Source organism: Schistocerca gregaria, chromosome 3 (assembly GCF_023897955.1).
Source record: "Schistocerca gregaria isolate iqSchGreg1 chromosome 3, iqSchGreg1.2, whole genome shotgun sequence".
NCBI classification, from domain to species: Eukaryota; Metazoa; Arthropoda; class Insecta; order Orthoptera; family Acrididae; genus Schistocerca; species Schistocerca gregaria.
This window is the reverse complement of record NC_064922.1, coordinates 597,166,381-597,191,448: the sequence shown is the minus strand read 5'-3', so window position 1 is coordinate 597,191,448 and position 25,068 is coordinate 597,166,381. Positions and strand designations below refer to the sequence as shown.

The window sequence follows — 25,068 nt, the reverse complement described above, 5'->3', positions numbered from 1 at the left end:
TTGGAAATGGATTACAAATATAGACTCCAATGAAATGCTCATTTATGCTACAGAATGGTGAATAAAAAGTTTATTAGTGTTTCACAAGGAAATTTTGAGTGAGATGAAGAAAAAAAATTGACTCATCACATGACATTTTAGGCAGCCTTCTACATCACAATAACTTCAATTTACATTGTTGTAATCCATGGTACTGTACTGTAATATAATTTCTTGTATTGTTGAACATTTTATTAAACTTTTTTTTCTAATATGTTGTTTTTGTTAGTCTCCAATTCCAACTGAACACAGTTTGTTTGGATTTATATGCAAAATTGGATCCGGGCTTACACATGTTCGACTTACATGGTTATCTCTTGGTCCCACATATCACGTAAGTTAGGGGTATTCACAAGCCATGTATGGTATATAGTGAAGTGTACTTTGCGTGCCACTGCTACTTACCCCATCCTCTTAGTTGTGAATGGTCTGCGGGAAGAATGATTATTGGTTAACACAGTGCAGGTTTTCATGGCCAGTTTGTGTGTCCATGGAGTTTTTTGTTTTATGGGCATTAGGCTGTGGTTCATGTCATATTTCTGTACTGAAAGTTTGATTCCCCAATGCTGGTACATAACCAGAGACTATAAAGACTCACTTAGCATTTTCTGACTTAAACAATCCCAGCAAGATGAACTGTTTATACTTATGCATGTAACATGATGTTGTCAAACCAAGGCCTAAGATCATGGAGTCATGTTGATGTTTGTTTTGGAGCTTGTGGTTTAGAAGTGTTAGTGTAGCACTGAGGTCGTCTAATTTCAATCCTCCTCCCTTTTTTAAACACACAATATCTACTGCTGCCACTACTCCACAAATTCCAATCAGTGCCCCATCCAGCACTGTAAAACATTGTTATGTGTTTGATGCCTTCTTTGTTGCCTTGTTCTTTATTTTAAATGGGTTGCCAAACATCATTGTAGACATTCTTGTAAGAATTTATTTGTTACAGGATTCACCAAGTCCCATAGCTCTTGAGCCTTGTTGTGGAAACAGAGCAGCAGTTTTGTCCCTGCTGGTCAGGCTTCCAACAGGTGGCGAAATGTATACGCCTCCAGGGCAGTCAGGTAAACTTCTGGCTTTTGCTACACAAAATGATAGTTAAAAAAATTATGACTAGCCCAATCTTTTTATGTTATTGTAATAATTGGACTACTTTACTTGAAATTATGTTACTTATAAAGTTCTTTTATTTTTGTGTAGAATAATGTAAATATTATTCACACAGTTAATAGAATTAAAAGTTATATACACAAATATACTACTCTTGTTTTCAGCTGGATTAGCAGTTGCATCAGCCCTGGTAACTCTTGGAAACCCAAGGAAAGTGAGCATAGATCCCACAGGAAAAACTGAAGCAAAGGCAAAATCTCGAAAATCTCTTTCAAGTCAGCATCCTGACAGCTGTATATAGCGTCATATCTTCAGCAGTCCCAAGTTGGCTATTTCGTGAAGTTCTCATTCAGCACTAACGTGTGCAGATTGAGCAAGCTGTGATAGTGTAGCATGCCACAAGATTCTTGCTGTGTCATTAGTTTAGCTGATCGTGTGAATCAACAAACTGGTGTCTAATCCAAAGGATTTCTTCTGTTTTCTACAAGACAGTGTGCTAGGTATTAAGTTTTTTAAGAAAAAAAGGAATCTAGTCAAAAGACTAATGTTAAGTGTTCACTTACCATCCTATGTGCTGGTGCATCCCCTTTTTTGCAATCCTCTCTCCCGGTGTTATCTAAAGGACTGATTAGTATCTTAACTTATTATTATTCTTATAATTATTTGCATTTCCTGCAAAGCATAAGACTTCCATTCTCTTAAGAGAAAGTGATATCTTTTTATATAATCTAAATGTGAAATTAAAATAGGGATATCGAACTTGAGTAAAGGTAGATGAAAGAACAAATTTCAGTAAGTCAAAAGACAATTATAAATGTTGTCAACTGAATACCTATAGCTGCAGAGATCATTTCAGTAATTAATTATGGAGAGGGAAGGTAATTATCCCTGGACAAGCTGGTCAGTAATAAGAACTAAGTATGGGCATGAGACATAGTGCATAGTTTTGGTAAATGTGATGACTGTCAGCGACATTAATACGGCACTCTAAAAAATTAACTGAACTCTTCAGTACATCATTCTAGAAACGACAAGATTTGAGAGTGTGTTAAAGAGTACAACAAAATTCCCACTCAGAGGGGAAGGTAGTGTATAATCAAAAAGAAATAGATCTAGAGAGAACAATTTAAAAAGAAATTATGAATATTTTGTATGTTATACTGTGAGAATGTGATCTATGAACAGTTAAAACAGGACAAAGACCACAGGAAGGATGTTGGGACAGTTCTGAATTTGTAGCTAGTCATTTGTTGAATAGAAACTGCCCATAAGTAATTTGAAAGAATATCGAAGTTGTGGACATGGAATGCCAAACAATCCTTGCACATATTAGGTGGTAGTATACTTTAGATGATACAGTTCTTGGTGAACAGGATGCTGAAACAGAAATATCACATCTTTCAAAAATCTTCTCAGACTTTTTGTAAAATTTAACATCAGTAACTGGGCAGGTGAAGGCTGTTATATAACCTACTATTAAAAATGACAAATCTCCTGTAAAACTTTCATTAGCCATAATGAAATTTGCATTTCAGTAAGTGGTCACTTACAATAAGCGTACACATTTATAATCTTACGAAGTTAAGACTCACTTTGTGATTGATTCTGTTATTATTGAAAATTTGCCTCAAAATAAGCAGTCCAAGCTTGTAAATTTTTGTTACTGTTTTTACTCATGATGAAAACCCTTTCAGTTATGATTCTGTGCTCTGACATAATAACATACTTATTTCCAGTATATAGACCCCAGTGATGAAATTATCATTTAGGGTATACATTAACACTAACAAGATGCACACAAGAGAGGGTAGCTGCCCACAGTCTTTGTCCTTACACTCCATTCACTTCTGCAGTCCAGATTACAACAACATTCAGTTATAAATTTAACATTGACTGTCACAGTTTACCTGTTTGAGGATTACACAGAATGCAGTTTCCACTGCTGGTCCTTCTTTTATATTAAATTGTTCCCCTATTTATATTATAGTGACATAGCATCACTGGTTTGATTGTGTCATGATTGTTATAAAAGCATATTCCATTGTCACATTCATCCACTATAGAGTTTAACTGGATGTTGTAGTAATGTGTACCATTTGAGATAACAGGTGTCGTAGTGTATAGCCCCCAGTGGTATTCTTGTACAGTCTTCAGTTCCCTTGAACACCTGCCAGATTTAAAATTTTACAAATAGTGTGTGACCACAGTTTTCTCTATAGTAAGTCTTGCAACTGTTGTAAAGTTCTTATGTCTCTTTTAAAACTGATGCGTGCATTGTGGAACCAAGCAGGGTAATGCTCTAATGAAGCAGTTTCATGTGTGAGAGATACACAATTTGATCTGAGATGAGTGCAGGAACATAGACCAGACCTTTGCCCACAGCCCCCAATAGCTGATAAAATTAAAATGACTGAAACCAATAGAACTGGGATAATATGCAATGTAATATCATACACATACTATCCTATTATGCCACATTAGCCAGAAAGTTTTGAGACCACGGAATAACTAAATGAAGCTTTTGTCAGTAATAAATAGTAGCATTCAATGTACCAGTAGCAGTAAATGAGGTAAATGTACCACATACCTTTTGTTGTGTCAGTCATCAGCGCAAATCTTCAACAAGTGAACAGGGTCTACGAGTAAATTCTTTAGGATTATGTCCTTTACAGAAGGTAGAGACTTGAGATGCTGGTTGAAGTAGAGCCTGCAGTTAAAGGGGCAGTTTCTGTATAGAAGTTGAAATATTGGTGATTGTTATGGCAGTTGTAATGATATGTTCTAACAAAAAGTTAGTCAATTAACATTGCATGTGAGTGCTGATGTATAGTGGCTCTACATATCAAGAGTCTTTTGGAGAACATACCACTGTGACCAGAGCATGTACACTCAGGCATTGTTTCTCTAAAAAATTATCCAGATTATTATCCTCCACGACATTTTGTCCCCATGAAAAACCTTGTGCTTACTTTCTCTGTCTTATGTAATGACGTGTCTCACTATCAGAGCAATGGTATAATTGGATATATGTATGCATTATATATGCATATACTACATAGCCACTTACTACTTCTCATTGCCTCTCCATGATGGTAAATATATGTATAATGGTGTTAAGAAAGCTTGCACCACGAACAGCAGATAGTTGTGTGCTCCTTAGAAGTTTCCAAAAACGAATGAAATTCGATATTTGTTCTCCCATCACATACATGCTCTCCAGTGCCAGAACTATCAATATTTGATGCTCTATGTAAGTGCTGGGGCTCACTTTCAACTACTAATGTCTTACATATCTTCTGAAGATATTTAACAATATTGTGAAAAGGATAGTTGCTACTCACCATATAGCAGAGATGCTGATTCGCAGATAGGCACAACAAAAAGACTCTCACAAAATGAGTTTTTGGCCAACAAGGCCTTCCTCAGAGATAGAAAACACACACACACACACACACACACACACACACACACACACACACACACAATGCAAACGCAACTCACACACATATGGCCACAGTCTCTGACTGCTGAAGCCACAGCAGCTAAAGACTGTGGTCGCGTGTGTGTGTGTGTGTGTGTGTGTGTGTGTGTGTGTGTGTGTGTGTGTTTTCTGTCTCTGACAAAGTCCTTGTTGGCCGTAGCTCATTTTCTGACAGTCTGTTTGTTGTGCCTATCTGCGAATCAGCATTTCCACTGTATGGTGAATAGCAACTATCCTTTTCGTAATACTGTTATATTCCAACCTGGATTTTCCATTTCTGAAGTTATTTCTTTCATATGTGATTCAGCAGACCTTAAAGGGAAATTAAGTTTGTTATCCTTATCTCTGACAGATTTATTTAATTTCACCCTGTCCTCTTTCTCCTTTTACTGCTTTACCCCCAAAATTTGTCTTTGACTGTGATAAACTAATTTTTATTATTTTACTTTTCTTTTTGTCTGTGTACGTATTTTTCTGTCTGTTGGTTTTATGCTTTCATTGTTTGTAACTGAATTTTTGTTTTGCAGGGTCTTCTTTTTCTTTTCCATTTTAGTTTTTCTCTTTTGACTTTTTCCCTTGTCCTTGTTGTAGTGTTTGTCAGCAACATATTATTGTAAATGGTTAACTCTTATTGGCTCCTATGGTAGATAAGTGTGGTTTCTGGGATTTGTTCTTCAGATGTTTCTGTTGTGTACTTAATGTCTTGTATTGATGAAATGCCCCATTTTTGTTGCCTTCCCTTTTTTTTTATCTTTTCCCTGTCTTTGTTGTTTGTTTATTTCCATGATGGGAACTTTCCTTTATACAACCTTTAGTATTTACTTTGTATATTGTGACTACACAGCATTATCTATTGTAGTTATGTACACATTTGTAACTACCTTTATTCAGTTTGATACCTTTTCGTATTGTTGTCACAAACTTTACAATATTTTTCAAAGTGGAGAGAGATGATAACAAAATACTCAGTTTCAGAAAATGAACTAAAGGATCTGAAGTAACCATTGATGTAATTATTTATCCTATGAACTGTTTTTACTCTTGTAAAAAAAATGAAAGTTTATTATTTGTACAGTCTTTTTTAATATATTTTTTGTAATTTTCAAGTACACATTTTTATTTTTATTTAATGATTTATTTATTTATGAGCATATCAAATGTTATGGAAATGGTCTTAATGTGTTATATCATATACATATTCATTATTTGTTCTGTTTAATATTGTTGTCCTGTACAGTGCATTTAATAAGTCCAGTATAAGGACTCATTATATTGTTGTGAAAGCAGAATTCTTTTCCTGGTACATGCCTATCACTATTTTTTAGTTAATATTCATAATTTGACTAATTTTTATGTATGTGGTATTTTTTACTGTTTTTAATGCCTCAGACTCTGCATTTGTTGGCAGTATTCTGATAACTTGTTTCAAAGGAACAACAGTTTGTTTATGTTGGCACAAACATTCCTTTGTACTCACAGTACATCCTTCCTATGCAATAATTTTTTTTTTTAGAAATGAAGCCTTGTGTGTAAATAATGTTGTTTTATAAAATCAGCCAATATTATTTGGTGTTGATATTTGCATGTAAGCATTTCACATCCAAGGGACATCAGACTAAAATTAATTTTAGTTGTCATTGTCTTAAATTCAGAGTATTGCATTTTAGTCTTCTTTCTTCTTCCTTCTGGTTAGAAATGTACCACTTTAATTGCACTTTCATGTGCTTGAACAGTATTTGTTTAGTTCTAACAAAACTACAAAAATGTAAAGTGCATGTTGCCAATCTGCAGGAAATGTAATGATCGAAATTGTTTTTTTATGATAAGTCTTTTGTATGTCACAAACACAGTTCTCAGATTTTATGTAGTGGTAGCCACAACAATCATAGGCTGTGAAAATTATCATTACTGACCATACAAACCAGATATTTTTGAAGGCCCTGTGAAGTTGAAATGGAAAGGCTTGGTGTAATTACAGCCTGTAGCTGTCATTCTGTTTGTGAATCATTTGCAGAAGGCATCGTAGAAATAGAACTGCCAGTGAACAGTGTGTATATCACTAAATCCCATTTTTAATCTGTCATGAATAATCAAATCAGTGTTTATTGCCCATGAAGTAGTAAACTTGATTCTAAAATTTTTGGAATACACATCAGTGTAGTAGAACAATCAGGTAATGTTTTCTTAAGGAAAGTGCAGACTGTATGCAGACCATAAATTTACTTTTAGTTCTGTCACTGTTGTTAAGAGTTTAGCAGTTCGCTGGTAATTTGTACTGATAGAGAGGTAATTTTTGCTATATTGATTGTACATATCTGTTCAGTTTACTGACAATTGAAAGCTTAAAAGAACATTATTCAATAAATATTGCTCTTTGTTCACACATTCCACCACAGTAGGCTTGTCATAACATCATTATGTCATTATGTCGATACACTTGTGCACTCAGTCATGTCTGCGAAAAACACACACACACACACACACACACACACACACACACACACACACACACACACTTTGAAATTTATTTGGTTTAGAAAAGATTTCTAATTTGGATAATGAAAAACCTGTGGTTAAAAATTGTGTGTGATTTAACTGGCAGACCAACAGTCATTTTAAAGTAGTTGGACTGGTTTGTGGATAGACACAAGTAAATATGACTTCTTCTAAACTATTTAACTCTTTATTCATCTGCATGTCCCTTATATGCATCTGTCCACCAATCTGAGCTTCTCCTTGTTACTGTGTGATAGTCTGTCCAGCCAGCCATTATTGATTTATGTTTGGGTAAGAGCCTTTGTGTCAGTCTATGCTCAACAGGCAAAGCTGCACCACATTTATTATTAAAGAAGTGATACAGTAGTCAGGCATATTTTCCAAACAAAAACATTTACACTAATAAATCATTCTACTGACTAGGAAACAATTATTATCTACATATTTTTGGCGTGCACTTAGAAAAGTATGGAAGTCTAAAATGTGGGTGGTTGTGAAGGAAAGCTATATGCATAGATTCATTGATAAGACTTTCTAATGTGGTTAGAGACTGGATAAACAATTGCCTTGATGTGTTCAAATGAGTTGTTGATTCCATATTTGCACAATATTTCAATGACCAAACCACTCCCTTTCTTCAGGAACAGCAAGCTGTGCAATTAGTGTACTCACTGCATGCTCTTCAGGCAGATTGTGAAGTATTGTTGGTGCCATACTGCCACTTACACCAGAGTTTGTCTCCCAGTACTGGGTACACCCTTTGATATTCATTTACTTTTCTGAACCCACATAGTTATTCCATGAAATACAAATTTCCTCAGTATTTCCCAGCCCTGACAGATAAGAAGGCCAGTGAGATCTTACTAAATAGAGTGTCATATCCCAACCTTTATGTAAATTGGAACCTCCATCCCATTTTATTAGATTTAATTAATCTTTATTTTAATACATTCCTTAGGCATCTGCCCCAGATACTCTGCACTTTCACCATAATACTGGGTACATAGTATTTCATTTCATGATTATATTCAAGACAGTGCCAAAGCTGCATTTTCCTGGTTGTTTTAGTACAGTGAGTCAGTGATGTTCCTTGCACATCTCCTCAACTGTTTAATAGTGTGATCCATATATAACCTGCCATTTTATACACACATTTCAGAGTCCTAAAACATCTTAAACGTCACAAATATGACTTTTCATCTTTATTGGTGTGAGTGTAATACATTCAATTTCATTTTTCTGTAGGAATCAACCAGTCTTTCCTGAGACTGGATCAGCATAAGATGATTCTTATCTTTTCTTTTTCTGTCCAACCTCAGTCTCAGACAGTGTTGATTTTGACTGCAACACCCACTCCATTTGTCAATCTGTGTACCCATATATATGGAAAATTGTTAGAAGGTGTTGTGGTTCTTTGGTGCAGCTCTCTTTGTCTGGCTGTGATCGAACTATATAGACTAGAATCTCTAGGACAGAATTTCTTTATGGCAGATGAAAATAACTGGACATTAAACAGCTTATTATCAGTTGATCATATAGAGAGAACTTAAGTGATGATCTCTTTACTTGTTTATTCTATTGTATTTTGGAGGATTGTGATTTTGTAGACTGTACTTTCTGATAATTTTCATCATTATTCATTATATTACCTTCTGTAATTAACATTTGAATCAGCTGTCATGTTACAGTCCTTGTGTCATGATACAAATTTTAAAAGCTTCAGTGGTGGCTGTTATGTATTTTTTGAAAATGTTGACTATATTGTGGCTATGTTGTCTTCTCACTCTTCATTTGTTCTCGGGTATGGAAGAGACAACTATAAAAATTGTCAACGAAATGCATATTTGCTTTCATTACACTAAAAAAAATAAGAGAGTAGTGGTGGTGAAAAACTACTTGGAGATCTGATTATCAGAGTAAATGGATTTGAGCTTCCCCCACTTTTTCCAGGCAGGCCAGAAATTTGACATAATGAAAATGTCAGTTATAATTTTGAAAGAAAGAAATTAAGTCACATTTTTCATGGACAAATTACAAGAAATTGGTCTGAAAATAGTGAATGTAACTATGTTGCTGCAGATCACTGATTATCTTAAAGGAATACCCCTAATGAAATTTCTGTCTTCAAGGGGATCAAGAAAGTTATAAGATGGATATTTTTTAAAGGAAAAGAAAAATTTTGTACTTCTGGAGCAGAAAGAAATTAATGAAGAGATGCAAGACAGTTATTAAACCTGAGGTGGCCGGTGGTGTTTTAATATTCTGATTGCTTGTAGCAATGTTGTTGGAATGTGTGAAGAAAGCGAACATTTTCAATTACCTTATTAATTTTGATAACTATTTTTTGTTTTCTATTTATTATTGTACCTTAGTTGCAATCCTATCTTGCTACCAACCCCAATCCTCTTGCTCCAACAAGCCCCCCCCCCCCCCCACACACACACACACCAATGGCTCTTTTCCTCCCTTTTATTTTTATTTCATTGTTATCTGCAAATTAACTACCAACTTTATTTTTTGTCATCAGTTGTAATTGCCTGTCTGTTTTTCTCATCAGTGCAATTACTTTTCTGGTGGTTAGCAGTACCCTTTTCTTTGGCTCTTCACCCAGCAGTATATGTGAGTTCACATATCAGTTGATGTTTGTCTTGTCTTCAAAGAGCTGTTATTATGGGTATTGATAATGCCACTTTACAAAGCAGTTTGTGGGTGGTTATCAAGTGAAATAATTGAAGAGAGAGAAAATGGAAACTAAACAACAATGAAATCCCATTTTGTGTCTTAGTAGATATTTCAGTTTACAGAGAGTTTAACATTTAAGCCTTGTTGATAGTATCCACAGTATGGCAGACAAATAAATGCAAAGTTATTTGTAAGTGCCATTAGACTAGTTGCTTGTGTTGTTCATTGCAAATTCTGATAGAAAATGCCAGTTGTACCCCACTGAAGGATTAAAAGGTGTATGGTGATGTAGAACATACAGCACTTATATAAAAGACCTCGTGCTCCACAGGAAATCAGAGATAGTGTTGAATTTCACTGTTGTAGATATATGTGCAGGTGTAGCAGAATATTAATCATTGCAACTGCAAAATTCTTCCTCCTCCATCATCTTCAATTAATTCTTGACTTCTGTAAACATGTCATCTCCAGATAGTATATCAGGTATTTGACAAATTTTGATAGTGAGATGACTTCTTCGGAAGTACTCTTTATTTCCTCTTGAGTGGTTATTATGTGTAACATAAAAGAGTGTACTAAGTAAGTTAATTTACTATATAACAGTAAATGTTTTCTATCCACTCTGGTGCATTACTCTGTTCTAAATGCTCAATAAGTCCTTTGAAGCCATTGAATTCACATACACACTTACAAATCTTTGATGATGATGTCTTGTTTTCAGTTTTTTGTCAAATATCATGAGATGCCACATAGGTCACAGATTTCACTAAGCAATTTACTTTAAAGTAATGCTGAATTATTTGAAAGAAGTAAGGAAAAGCAAATCAGATACTCTAGCACACAACATGTTCACCAATAATCAAATATTTGTTTGCTAAGTTTGCTTTCCTTTTCTTGAATTTTGTGCTGTACAAGCTCATTTCCTCATCCTTCTGTACATATAAATGTAATATTTGAACTTTTATTGCAACACACCCTGGCTGCGCTCAAATAAGACTTGAAATACGTTTATTGCTTCAGCTTAGTTTTGGATCCTTTTCTTTCTCCTAGCAATTTATTTAGACAATCAGTTGCCATTCTTTTCACTGCCACTTTACATGAAAATTGATTTCATCATGAATAGCATTAGGCAAATTTTGAATTGGTGATGATGTATGACAGATGGATGCTTGACTCATAACTAGAGATAATTGTATAGTGTTAATCCAGTAGTTCTTAAACATGTTTTAACTAAAGTTAGTGCCAAACATCATGTGTGACTCAATAACTTTTAATTCAGTATTGTTTATCTTAGACAAACAACTCAATCCCTTTATTTTTAAAATTCTGCTAGGCAGTAAAAAAATTGTTTCTTATTATTTAAAATGTTGGGTGTTACAGTCTCATATGAAACTTACAATTGCAGCCTTAGTTCTGATAGGCTCTTAATTTTCTGTGCAGTAGAAATATCATTACAGACTAGAGACAGAGACCACAGGTTGCCCTTCCTTGTGTCGGTAATAACTTTTATATGAAAACACTAGGCATTACATTCCTGACTCAATGAGTAGTCTACATTACATTTATTTATTTTTAACTTATTTAAATTCGTTAGATTAATATGTAGGCCTAAAATAATTGCACTGATTTGCTGAGAATACAAAAACTGATGGGTTAACCATTGAAAAAATGCAATAATCAAACATTGTGAGGAACGATCTGTTTTTCATATATAGACAAGAAAAAGAAGACCAAAATTGAGTGATAATGTCAATATCTTTGTGAAGAACATTGCTTCCTGAAAGAGATTACTGTCTTCAAGGTTTCCTTGATATTGCTTTGTATATATGTTTATCCAGGGAACTTTATTGTGTGATGAGTGAAGTAATTGGTGCTATGAGAAATACTGATATGTGTTAATGGTGTTCGTGATAAAGACTGTTATGGAAGGGGTGTCATATGTATATGTGTGTGTGAATGAGTGGCTGCATGTATCTTCAGATACATATAGCACATAATAATATCCATATATTGGTTGAATAAAAATTTTGGATAGACCTATTACCTCTGATTAATTTGTAGATTTGTTAAAACATCTGATTCCAATGTTAAATAAATGAAGCACCCTTTCAAAATGACAATTGTGATTAGTTATCAATTATGTGTGAAATTAAGATTTAGTACTAAATTATACTGGGACTGTATCAGTTCAATGGTTCATATCTTTATCATCCAACTAAATTATTGTACCAGAGCTGCTTTATATCGTTTAATGTAAGTTATAATTCTTCCAAATTAGTTGACAATATTTCAAGTTGTGGTTCTACAAAAAATTTAGATTGTAATCAGTTGTACCTGAGACATAAGAGTGCTTGAGATATTTTCACTTATTTATGAGAATCTAGGAAATAAGGAAGTTTTTGATTGTGCAAGAATTCTGCAGCCTGATTTCATATCTTTTATGGGAGTAAGTAAATGATTCATATGCTCAAAGACTGCAGTCTCCTACATTTGGCTATTGGCGTGTCCACAAGATGTACATATTAGGATTATTTCAACTATCTTTCAGGGAATGAGATATATAAGTACCGTAATGGCTTTTTCTCAATTCTTTCAGGAATTGGAATCCAGTGTGACTCCATAAATACTGTCACTTTTAGATTTGTTAGTACCGCGCTTCATTTAGATTAGACTGGCCTCAAACTGGAAAGTTTGCTTTAATTTAAAAGTAAAAGCATCATAGATTTTAAAGGCAGGGGAATAAATACAGGATGTCCCACCTAACCCTGCCACCTCACATATTTCCAAAGAGAAACAACATGCAGTTGGCCAGGGTTTCACCTATGACAGGGCCTCACATACTAGGCAAGAATACATAATCCATATAGGTCAACAAACATCACTTTCAACAGAAAGTTAGATGTTTTTGGCACATTGTTTTATGCGCCACTGAGCTCTGTGATAAATGTCCTGGAAACTTTGTACGAAGTCTTCCTTTGGGATGGTGTTCAAAAGCTGTGTCACATTCCGTTGGATGTCAGGAATATCATCAAATCTCTCTCCTTTCAAAGCAAGCTTGTGTCAAGGGAATAGGAAGAAATCTGGAAGATTGAGATCCGACGAGTATGGTGGATGTTCAAGTTGCACCATCCCCTTTTTTGCCAGGAACTGTTTGATGATATTGGCTTTGTGTGGGTGAGCAGCATTATCGTGAACATAAAAACCAGGATCCTTGTCGTGTGTACTGGCGTTGTACCCTATGTAGACGTTGCTTGAAACGGGTCAAAATTTCATTGTACCGTGCTGCATTCAACATCATTCCCTCAGGTAGAAATTCCTCGTGGATAATGCCTTGACTTTTGGTGATGAGCATCATTTTGATGTGTGACTTTTCTGCTCAGACCTTTTTCTGATGGGGTGATTGCATTAACAGTGACAATACAGTTCAAGAAACTGGGGTCGCATCCACCGTTTCGACAAATTCCTGTGAAGCCTCTAAACATGCCTCTTCTGATCATCAGTCAAGGGATGTGGCACAAGATGATAACATGTTTTCCTCTTCCCTAACTCCTCAGTAAGGACTTGTCGCACAGATTTATGCTTCATCTGCAGTTAATCCACTATCAGCACATAGTTAATCGACGGTCATTTGTGATTAATGTCATCACTTTCTCAATGTTTTCGTCTCTGACAGTGGTTTTCCAGTCGTCTGGTATGGGGATTGTCAGAAACACTTTCCCAGCCTCCTCAGAAATGGGTAAACCACTTATACACACACGTCATGGACAGTGCTTGATACCCATAAACACGTACCAGCATTGCGTGCATTTCTTTCGGTGTCTTGCCAAGTTTAAAACAAAACATTAAATTGAACCTTTGCTCATTCATTGTCCTGTTCTAAGTTCAGAACCAACACACTAAAGAAGCACTTCGTCCAACTGGTCTAACATGGAACACACACGATGATTAAGTGAACTACAGTGGGGACAGGTTGTCAACACTGGCCACTACACAGGTGTAGTGGTGTGAGTTGTCAGTGTTGCCCAATCAACCATTCTGACTTCATCACTGAACTTTATTATCAGAGGTTGTATGTTTCGGACAGTGCTTTCTATTTTGGTGTGATTTGTGACAATTGCAGTTCTCTCGTCAACATGCCTATCTTCAGTAATGGACAAAAAGTAGATATGATGTTAATTTGTGACAAATTCCGCAGAAATGCAAGCACAGCTGTAACAGTGTACAGTGAATCCTACCCAGGTTGATGGTGTCCTTCATGTTGTACTGTTTCAAACATCTGCATATTCTCATAGCTGGACATGTAGAAAGTGTCAATACATGAACAAAGCAACTAACAATGACAATGAGATTGCTCTTATGGCTGCTGTAGCGTACAATCCTGATTTGTGGACAACAAACTGCATGTGGCTCTGGAATAAGCCATAGTAGTGTGTGAAGAATTTTACATAGGCATACCTTTCATCCGTATCACATGTGACTCCTCCAAGAACTCTATGGGAATGACTTTGAATCTTGTATTGAATTCTCTTGTTTTACTCTTCAGCAATTGCAAGGTCATCCTGACTTCCTACACAATATGTTGTTCATGGATGACGTTTCATTCACAAATCATGGTCATGCACTACTGCTCCATGCAAAATCTGCACTGCCTTTGTGCAACTACACATCAGCAACAGTGGGTGTCAATCCCCAGTGCAGCATCATTGGTATCCATTTTATAGGTCCCTATTATCATCAGAAAAAGTTAACTAGACAGCGATATGCATAATTTATGCAAGACATTGATTCCATTCTGATGGAGGATGTGGGGTTGGAAATGCATCTATCAATATAGGTCCAGCATGATGGATGTCCCACGTGCTATGCATGTGTTTGTAGGCAAGTTATGGAAGTAATGTTTCACAATTGGTGGATAGAATGGGAATGCCCTGTGAGTTGGCCAGCCCAGTCCACCAACATCACACCGTTAGACTTATATCTCTGGGATGCAGTGAAAGAATGTATGTACCCCAGACCTCAACACCATCAAAGGATATGCATTGACGTATTACCGCTGCATGCACAGTAATATCTGTGAAAAAACTAGTCTGTGCAATGCTCACTTTTTAACTGTCTCCGCAAATATATTGATGCAAATGACAGGCACTTTGAACATATGTTGGCGTGACACAGGTTCATCGGATGTGATGTTACCTGTTATTTGTTAGTGTATTTTCTGTACTGAATGTCGTGCAAAAACTTGAAGTTTCTGTGCTCTATATGCCACTAATAATTGTGTTTAGGACACTAGAACCAAGTTTATCACTAAATTCTACCTCTAGTTTTCATTTCTGTAGAAAAAACATACATGTTTCACACAAAAAAAGTTTGTGATGAAAGGGGTGTTTATTGGCCTTTATAGATTATGCATTCCTGCCCATTGTGGAGCTACTAACATAGGTGTATCCCTGGCCAATCACATTTTTTGCATTTCGTTTCATTTCAGAAATACATGAGGTGGCAGAGTTACATGGGACACCCTGTATAAAATATGTAGCTTACACCTTGTAAAGTAATATTGTGTCATATTTTTTAATAATCTTACAAACTTTTTGGTTGTTTTGTGGGTTCTTACTTCAGGGGTAGTCTTTGCTGTAGGTTAGCTGGCAGTCAGATGGCTGTACTGTAATATCATTTGATCAAGTAACATTTGTAGCCAGCAATAAGAGTAGCCTCCTAGCTCTCCAGAGTGAAACAGATTTAATTGTTTGTTCCCTTAAGGGAAATGGAACGTGAAGCATTACATATTCCAGTTCATGTGATTCTTATTTGCAAAAAAGTGACAGAGACTCTCTACACATTTTGTATATGAAGTTCTTCCAAGGCTCAGCATTATCCTACCGGATACCACATTTTGGGATGCACAGGTGCACTTCGGTGAGTGTCGTTTTCAGGAACCATCAATATGAAATTTCCATAGCTTTGTGGAATTTTCTCTGGAAGAGTCGTTGTTACTTCGTTAATAAGCCTAAGTTACTGTAGCAGACATTCTTGACAATTGTCAGACACAGATAATGTCATAAATTTTCTGAGTTGAGTAAACTTTGTCTTCCTTAATGCTCACTTTGCACCAGCTGCCATTTATCACCCATGTAGATCTTCCTATATATTGTTTAATTAAGTGTGTGGTCTTTGGTTATCCATTACACAAGCTTTCCTATTACAATAAAATTGTAATAATTATACAGAATACTTCCTTTTAGGAAGCTCAGTTTTAGTTCTATGTCACTTGTGTTAAACATAGCACAGGATATCCAAAACGAAACTGACCCCAAAAGGTTCTCAGTGTAACATGATAGCATAATGTAAACAGCAAGGACAGAATTATGAAACTCTCCAAAATTGGTATAAACATCAGAAAGCATTTCTTGAGTGAAAGCTTGTAGAAAAGTTAAACATGAATGTGACTTCAGTTACCTGTACAAGCGGAATCAAAGTATTATCATGTCAAATCATTATTGAAAATGACCTGCATCTTTACTCTTACAAATTTCTATTGTGAATAAGTTCAAGCTTGTTGTCTAATATTCATGTGTTCAGTTCTACCTGTCTTCTGAGTGATGTGGTGCAAGGATGTCAGATCCTCAGCTATAAGGTGAAGCTAGTCCAGTCTGTCCAGGTATGAGAACTCGAGACACATGTCATTATGCACCAAAAAATGGTCGCCAATGCCACACCTGTTTTATTTTGAGAAGTCTGTGTCTTCAAAAAATTCATTACAAAAATACCTCTAGATTTAATTTAGAAGGTATATTTCCTGAAGTATGCAGTAATAATCTTACGTATTAAAATGTAGGTGAGGAAGCGACCTCTAATTATAGACCTATCACCCCCTCTCCCTGTGCTGTATTCAAGCCTTCTAATCGTGTAGATAATAAAACTGTACTAAGGAAACTAAAATTGTGGTGTTATAGGCATTCGCTGTGTATGGATGGCTTTCTGTCTTGACAGTAGAAACCAGAGGGTAACATTAAGAAGTGGCATGACAGGAATAAGACTTAACTCAAACTGGGGAAAAATTAAATATGGTGTCTTGCGATGTTTGGTGCTTGACCCACTCTTGCTCTGCATGAAAAATTTATGTAGGACATATGAGCACTCTTCAAAAAGTTGTGATGTTTGCTGATAATACTGATATACTGGTCCAAACACAGTCACACTGGGCATAGCTAGTAAAGTGATGAACCAGGCTTACCATTTGTTCACATCAAACAGTTGAACACTGAAGTTAGCGCATTGGTAAGCTGACCAGAAAGCCCAGTGCTGAGTGACTTGCACTTAGGAATATCTTTCATTATATTGATGTGCCGATAATACTGTTAACATATTTTCCTTATTTTCACTCAGTACTTCTGGGGCAATGCAGCTAAGATAAAGAAAAGTATCTATTCTATAGAAGCATGCAATACGAACACTGTGAGAAGTTCATAAGCAGCCATCTTGCAGAAGTTGTTCAAGGACCTAAAGATTTTTGCACTTACATTAGAATACATTTATTCATTAAAGGCATTTGTGGTTAATAACACAAGTAGGTTTAGAATGAACTGTGGAATTCATAATTAAATTACTTGACGTAAAAACTACATCCATATATGCTATGCATCCCTGCATAGGGCTCAGAATGGAGTTTTATAGTCCGGTGCAAAGTTTATAAGAATTATTAACAGACATCAAGCAAGAAATTGAAAATCTCTGGATAATGAAAAACAAAGAAAACGAGTACCTTGTTAACTACACCTGCAATTTATCGCAATATTTGCACTTGGGAAGTATATTCCACATAATGCAAATGTTTTTACAACACTTTCTCCAGTCCTGAAATTATCCTGGCCTACTGTGGTAATCTATTGATCCCACGCACTCCATGAAACTAATTTCTGCCCTGTCTTTCCTGCCACTTCCTCCCAGTTCACGTTCCTTCACCCTCACTATGCGCCACTCCCTGCCATCACACCCTCCGATCTTTTCCCTTCTCTGTTATTCCACTTCCCTCTCTGCTGTTCCACTCCACTTTTCATCATTTCCCCTCCCTCCCACCACCACAACCACAACCCTACAGTCTTGTGATGCTGTCTTTGACAGCTTTGTCATGCCACCTTCTAGTCTTTGCATGCTCCTTGACACCAGCACTATTCTCTCTCCACCCATACCTTGCTGCCCCCCCCCCCCCCCCCTCTTATCTCTGCCCCATCCCAGATTGTTGCTTTTGTTCAATGTAGCATTTACAGCATGCCCATATAGGTCAAAGATAGTGGTCAACTGTGGATGAAGTGTGCCAGCTTGTGTGTTTGTGTTTTCCTATCAGCCTTTGGCTGAAAGCTCATTGTGTAACAGTCTTTTCGTTGTGAATGCGTCCAATTCAGTGCATCATCTTTATACTGAGGATCAATCTATCCTATTCACATTTTTTCATATTCCTGTCTGGACATTCCACTGTTTAAATGTTTATATACAACATATCTTTGTTGTGCCAATATGTAATCAAATGGTAGAAGTCTATGTAATCAAATGGTAGAAGTCTGTCTTAAGTCACATAAATACTTTTTGTGAAGTATTAGATAAAAACGGCAACTGAGCAGTATAAGAGGAGAAGCAGAGGCAAAGTCATCAGTGGCCTATATGTCCTAATGAAAGATTCAAGTAGCATCGCTCAGGTACTTTCTGTGGTGACTCAGAAGTCCAATGCAAGAACTCACTTGACATATACAGGTGGGGCAAGAACATACCACACCAAAATAATGGTTCATCAGAGGCCTTTGTCTACATGCACATTTCAAAGCTAAGTTGTTGAGCCAGGTGCCATCGTGAAACTTGCTGCTATCCTTGATGAGTTTCCTCTGTCTGCTGCAGTCCTCAGTGAACTCCTCCCATTTGTCACAGTCAATATTAAATTCCAGAATGAGATTTTCACTCTGCAGAGGAGTGTGTACAGATATGAAACTTCCTGGCAGATTAAAACTGTGTGCCCGACCGAGACTCGAACTCGGGACCTTTGCCTTTCGCGGACAAGTGCTCTACCAACTGAGCTACCGAAGCATGACTCACGCCCGGTACTCACAGCCTTACTTCTGCCAGTATCCGTCTCCTACCTTCCAAACTTTACAGAAGCTCTCCTGCGAACCTTGCAGAACTAACACTCCTGAAAGAAAGGATACTGCGGAGACATGGCTTAGCCACAGCCTGGGGGATGTTTCCAGAATGAGATTTTCACTCTGCAGCAGAGTGTGCGCTGATATGAAACTTCCTGTCAGATTAAAACTGTGTGCCCGACAGAGACTCAAACTCGGGACCTTTGCCTTTCGCGGGCAAGTGCTCTACCAACTGAGCTACCGGGCGTGAGTCGTTCTTCGGTAGCTCAGTTGGTAGAGCACTTGCCTGCGAAAGGCAAAGGTCCCGAGTTCGAGTCTCGGTCGGTCACACAGTTTTAATCTGCCAGGTAGTTTCAATATTAAATTCATTCAGTTGTGCTGCATGATGTGATCTTTAAAGTGCAAACCAGCTCCCCCACGGGGTCTCATGGCATATGCTCTCTGAGTAAGTAGTGTGTGTCTGGAAAGATGAGAGTGATTCATAGAATGTAAGTATCCTTGCCACTCGAGGCAACATTCCCTGAGTGTGGCAGCATTCTGGACCATTTCGATAGTCACATGGTCCCTCAGCGTTATGCCTAGAACATTTTGTAAGCACTGCAGACTGAAGGTGTAGCTTGCATTCTTATTTGGCATATGATGTCCAGCTCTTGCAGCAACCCCTCGAGTGCGAGGTCACAATTTCAGTCTTTAGTAAGATTCATTTGAAAGTGGTCTGTTAGTAGTTATGACAGGAAAAATATTAGCTGCTAGTGACTCGCCATGTGCATCGGGATGGCAACAGTAAAAGTGTGTCTGAGAGATGCAGAGATCAACCCTCTATGGGATGTATGTATCACACTTCACAAAATGGACTTTATTGAGAGTCAAGAAATGTTCAAAACAAACTTGCACCATGAACACTGAATGAAAAAAGACGTGCTACAGTCATCACTAAGGTTTGCGCAATCAAGATTGAAGGCAACCTCTGTGGGAGTTACAGACTGTGCAGGATGTTCAGCTAGGTATTCACTGTTACAGAATGCATATAGAATCATAGTGATGTAATGGGGTGATGAGATTTGATGGAATGTGATGGTGCGCAACGGAATGCAAAACAGTCTGTCATTTAGCTTGTTGTGAAACTGGCTATCCTTTAAGTTGAAGGTGTAGATAGTGCAATAATATGTTTTATAGGCACGGAAGAAACAAACATCCAGAGGTTGAATTTGTCTCACATTTTGGGAGAAATAGTTTGCTCTAGGGGAGCATAATTTTTATACATAGGCCAGGAATCAAACAAAAGCAAGTTATTTTGACCAGCTATTGACCAAATGCAGTGCTCATACCATAACTGTTGTTCTCTTACACCCGTTCTCCCCTCTTGCTTGCTGTGATGTAAACATTTCCTACTTCCCTTGCAAGATGACACATGAGAAAGAATCTCGAGGGGCCAGAGCACCTCCAGTTTCTCATAGCACAATAAATAACTTTCCAGCCTATTTACCATCTAGATTAACAGTCAGCATAATTGTATACAAATGCATTAATCCGTTTATGTTGATTGATCTTGCTACAGCTCCCTTCGTACCTTTAATTTCCAGGGTTCCTTTCATAAGCATTTCCTCTTCAAATCTTGATTGGTTGAAGTGGTAAACAAATTACTTACTGAATGACAGGATAAGTTTTGTTTATCTCATCTACAAGTTTTCAGGACAATTCCACAGTTTGCTGTGCATCGTCTAGGTTGTTTGAAATTTCTCTATCGCATGTCTCCCAATTCTGTAGCACTGTTTGAAGTTATGCAACCATCTACCACTTTCCTTGAATTCGCCATAATCTGTTACACACAATTTGATGTGCATAACGTAGTAGGTCACTATCATACACATCCTGTAAATTGTATCAAGCATCCTTCAAATGTGCAAACTCAAGTTTTTGTAGCAAGTATGCCTTGTCCTCCCTTGAATATTCATAGTTTTTCTTATGAACTACATGTTCATTTTACTGAGGACTTGTTTTTTCCTATGCTGCAGATGATCTTCCACGTATGTAATTATGTTCAGTTCACAGGAGACAGGATTTGCAGTTCCCTGTCCAACAAGGATGATGAACTAAATGGCTCAACACCTGTTTCAATGTCATTTTCACTTGTAAAGCACATTCATCATTATTATTCTCCTCGTGTACATTGTCTGCACGGTTAACTGTATACGACACCACCCATTCCCCTGACTTATCTTGCAGAAATGCTAATATTTCATCTGTCACTTCTTTCTCACGCTGTGGAATTTCTTGGGCTCCTTTCAGACAAAATGTCAACTTCAGCAACTGTTGTTGCAGATATGTTGCAATGATTGCCTTGTTTATCTTTTCCATTGCTCTGTTTTGTACCAACACCACTAGCAATGTAGCACTGTTGTGAGTTACTCATCGACTATGCAGTTCAACTACACTCTGTAGCCTCAAGCTGTGCTCACAATTCGATACATCCAATCCAGCCAATATTTTGGCTGCATAGTAGACAATATGTGGGTCATCAAATGCCGTAAACATTATTGACCTTTTGCAACCTCACACCCAAGAGGTTCCTTCAACAAGGAGCACCTTACAAGAGGGTGCTAAGCACATATGATTGATATATAAAGACTTTTGTGGCCCCCAAAAAGTGTTTGCTGTCCTATGCACCTGTACAGAGCTTGCTGAAAGTGTTCACTGGTTTGCCAATTCTTGTGTTTATTTCCTCATCTAGAGAAGATCTTTAAGACTCTAGGGAACCAAGGTTGCGAAATTAGTCAGTTACATTAAACAGGGACCATCTGATTTTACAGCAGGCATATTTGTGTATTCTTGTGTCATAATCAGTCTTCTTTACAATCACAGACATGGAGAAGAACATGCATGCAGCAACAAATTTCTCCATAAGCCTTGGAAGGTCATCTGGAGGATGTGCTATGAATGCTGCATCATCAGTGAATAAAACGTTACTTGCAAGTAAGTACTCACAATAGTGCTTGGATGTGAGTAATAAGATGATGTAAAGTTTCCCATCAGCCCTGGTATGTAGAGGGATGCTCAGGTTTGTTTCACTGAAAAGAACTTTTAGGAAGTAATGAGAAGAATATACCAAACAAGATAGGGTCAGTATATAGCCTTGATGAATTCCTTTTTGCACATGAAACGGATCTGATGTAGTTCCTCCAAATATCACAGCACCCTCCATCTCATGAAAATTGCTGATCGTCTTTGTATCTTCCTGTCGACTGTGTCGATGTCTTATTTAGATTGATAAAAGCGATGAGAGATGGGGTCTTCTGCGCGCAGCAGTTTTCCTCATTTTCTCAGACAGTCAAGATCACATCAGTAGCAGATCGCTGGGCTCAAAACCCGTGTCAAGACTCGGGGAACCTTGCCAAGCTTCTCCACTGTGTCCAGCACCACATAGGAAAATGCTTTTTCAAGAGTAATCAGCAGTGAAATTCTGCAGTAGCAGCTACAATCACCACAGTTACCATTACCTTTGTAAAGAGTCAATGTTGGCATCACTCACATCCTGCTATGATCTCACTGAGCAACACCTTCAGCAATGTCTCGATTATCTTTACTCATGGAGCATTAACAGTGGATTTTGTTCTTACACTGGTGAAACTGTTTGTATGAATTTCTGACGATGCGCTTGGTTTCTTCCACCGTCCTTACATCTTCGGTCTGTTGCTCTTCCGTTCGTTGAAACTACAAAATTCCTGGGGCTCATGCTTCATAGGAAACTTTCTTGATCCTCCCATGTCTCTTATCTGCCAGCTCACTGTAGACAGTCCTTCAATGTCCTACATGTCCTCAGTGGTACATCCTGGGGAGCAGATGTTTTGCCAGTGGCAATGACTTTAACACTAGCCCAGTTGAAAGTCTATATGGAGGAGCTGCCGGTTGATTTTATTTGATTTTGTAGCAGGTAAGCTAAAACAGCTTTGGTCTAATCCACCACTGCCCACACCGAAACAGAGTTTATTCGGCGGTATCACTCCCTGTATAGCTAGTAAAGCCAACCAATGCCCTTAAATAGTGCAAGGAGTCCCCTTCACCAGTTATTCATTAGACACAATTTCTTCAGGTCTAGTTGTCCCAAAAATTCTGTCTCTCTTGCTTTCCAATGCTATGCATTCGAAGATTAGGTGTGGTGCAGTTTCTTCACTCTCATCATAGATCCTACATTTAGGGTCCTCTTCCGTTATAGTATGTAGATGTTTTTTGAAATTCCCTTGGCTGGTCATCAGTTCAACCATGAGTTCAATCTCTTTCCTGTTCCAGCCCAGGATTACATAGCTTCTTTTCAAACACAGGTTTGGCATCATTACATTACCATGTTTTTGTTTGTAGACCTTGGTCCAGTATTCTACGTGCTGTCTTCTGAACCATTTCCGTAGTTCTAGTTGATCATAGCCGTGGTGACTGTCGGGACAGGTTCCGGTCCAATGAATGGAGTCTTTGCCCCCATCCTGGCCAATCTGTTGGCTTGGTCATTGCCACCGATCCCTGAGTGGCCAGGGACCCACACTAGATTTACTCTATTGCTTCCCCCTAGCTCCACCAGAACCATGTGACATTCTGCAACAATCTTAGCTCTTGTTGCAGAAGCTACCAATGATTTCAGGGCTGTCTGAATAAATATAGATGCTACAGTCCTTGTAGCACCTACGCACATTCTCTTCCACACACGCCTTGATTGTAGTGATTTCGTCTTGGAATACTGAGACCAGTTTCCCTAGAGAGATGATGCCCTCCAGTCTTGCCTGAATCCCATATACCCCGGTCCAAGTGCCTCGGTGTGATTTTGACCCATCAGTGAACCACACAATGTCCTCTGTACGGTGTCGAACTGTTTTTTCCTCTTGCTCCCTGCTTCCAATTATTACATTGTAAGGCTTGTTGAAGCAATTCGGAGTTGTTATACAGTCGGCCGGCATTTCCCCAACCATTCCTATATTTACCTCACTCACTATTTTAGTGTGTGATTCTGGTTATCCCAATGAGACCCAGTTTTTACCAGTTTTGAGTCTGTATGCACCAGCTGCTGCATTCATCTTTACCCAAAGGTGTAGTGGAGACATGTCCAGCATGGTTTCCATCCCAGCAGTTGGTGTGTTGCTAATTCTGCCTGTTATGACTAAGCAGGCCAGTCTCTGCACCTTAGCAAGCTCCTTAGCTACAACCTGCTGTTCTACCTTCTTCCACCACACTACAGCCCCGTAGGAGATCCTTGGTCTAACCACCATGGTGTATATCCAGTGCATACATCTGGGGCTTAGGCCCCAGTTTTTGCCACAGGCTCTTCAAGTACTCACTAGAGTACCTTTTGCTTTGGGGCAGAGCTCTTAATGTGAGGGCTCTATGTTAGTTTCTCATCTAAGCTTGCCCCTAGATATTTCACTATCTCCTTCAAAGGTAGAATTTCATCAAAGAGCTTTAGATTCCAACTTGCATGCTGAATATGTCTCTTTATAAATGGCACCACAGCAGTCTTCTTAGGATTAACTCTCAGATCCTTTTAATGCAGCATTTTTGCACAATGTCCAATCCTTCTTGTGCCATATTCCTGACTGTGTAAGTAAATTTGCCAAGTATTACTATGACAAGATCTTCTGCATATCCTTGGCAGAAGCATTGTCTGGAACTTGGTTCCTCAATGAGTTCGTTCACTGCTAGATTCCACAATAGATGAGATAAAACTCCTCCTTGTGGGCAGCCTCTAGTGATCTTAATTACCATCTTTTCATTCATCATGGTAGCCTCTGCCTTCCTTCCACTAAACATGGCCGTAGTCTACCTGCATGTAGTGCTCCCTACATCATGCACCTCTGCTGCCCTAACCATGGAATCGAACATTGTGTTACTAAAAGGCCCCTCGATGTCGTGGAGGATGCAGAGGGCTCTTTCCTGAAAGTGAAGTGCTTTCTCCACCTTACCAACGAGTTGGTGGAGTGCTGTCTGACATGATTTACCTGGTTGATATGCATGTTGGTTTCAGTGTAGAGGAACCCTAGTTAGCCTCCTGTCCCCAGCATATACATTAACCAGTTTTTTTAAATGATTTTAGAATAAAGGAGGACAGTCTGTGCGGCTTTTTGAAAGAAAGAAAATGGTGTGATGTGG

At 37.8% G+C, this 25,068-nt stretch overlaps 1 protein-coding gene across 1 annotated transcript in view; it reads left to right on the top strand.

Moving 5' to 3' along the window:
* The window catches only part of LOC126355900 (attractin-like protein 1), a 278,201-nt gene extending 265,916 nt beyond the window's left edge, over positions 1 to 12,285 (top strand). Inside the window, exons 22-23 of the mRNA XM_050006409.1 lie at positions 992 to 1,106; positions 1,317 to 12,285. Coding sequence (XP_049862366.1) covers positions 992 to 1,106; positions 1,317 to 1,453 — 252 coding nt within the window. The 3' untranslated portion in view covers positions 1,454 to 12,285. The remainder of the gene's footprint in view (positions 1 to 991; positions 1,107 to 1,316) is intronic.
* Positions 12,286 to 25,068: the final 12,783 nt, after the last annotated feature.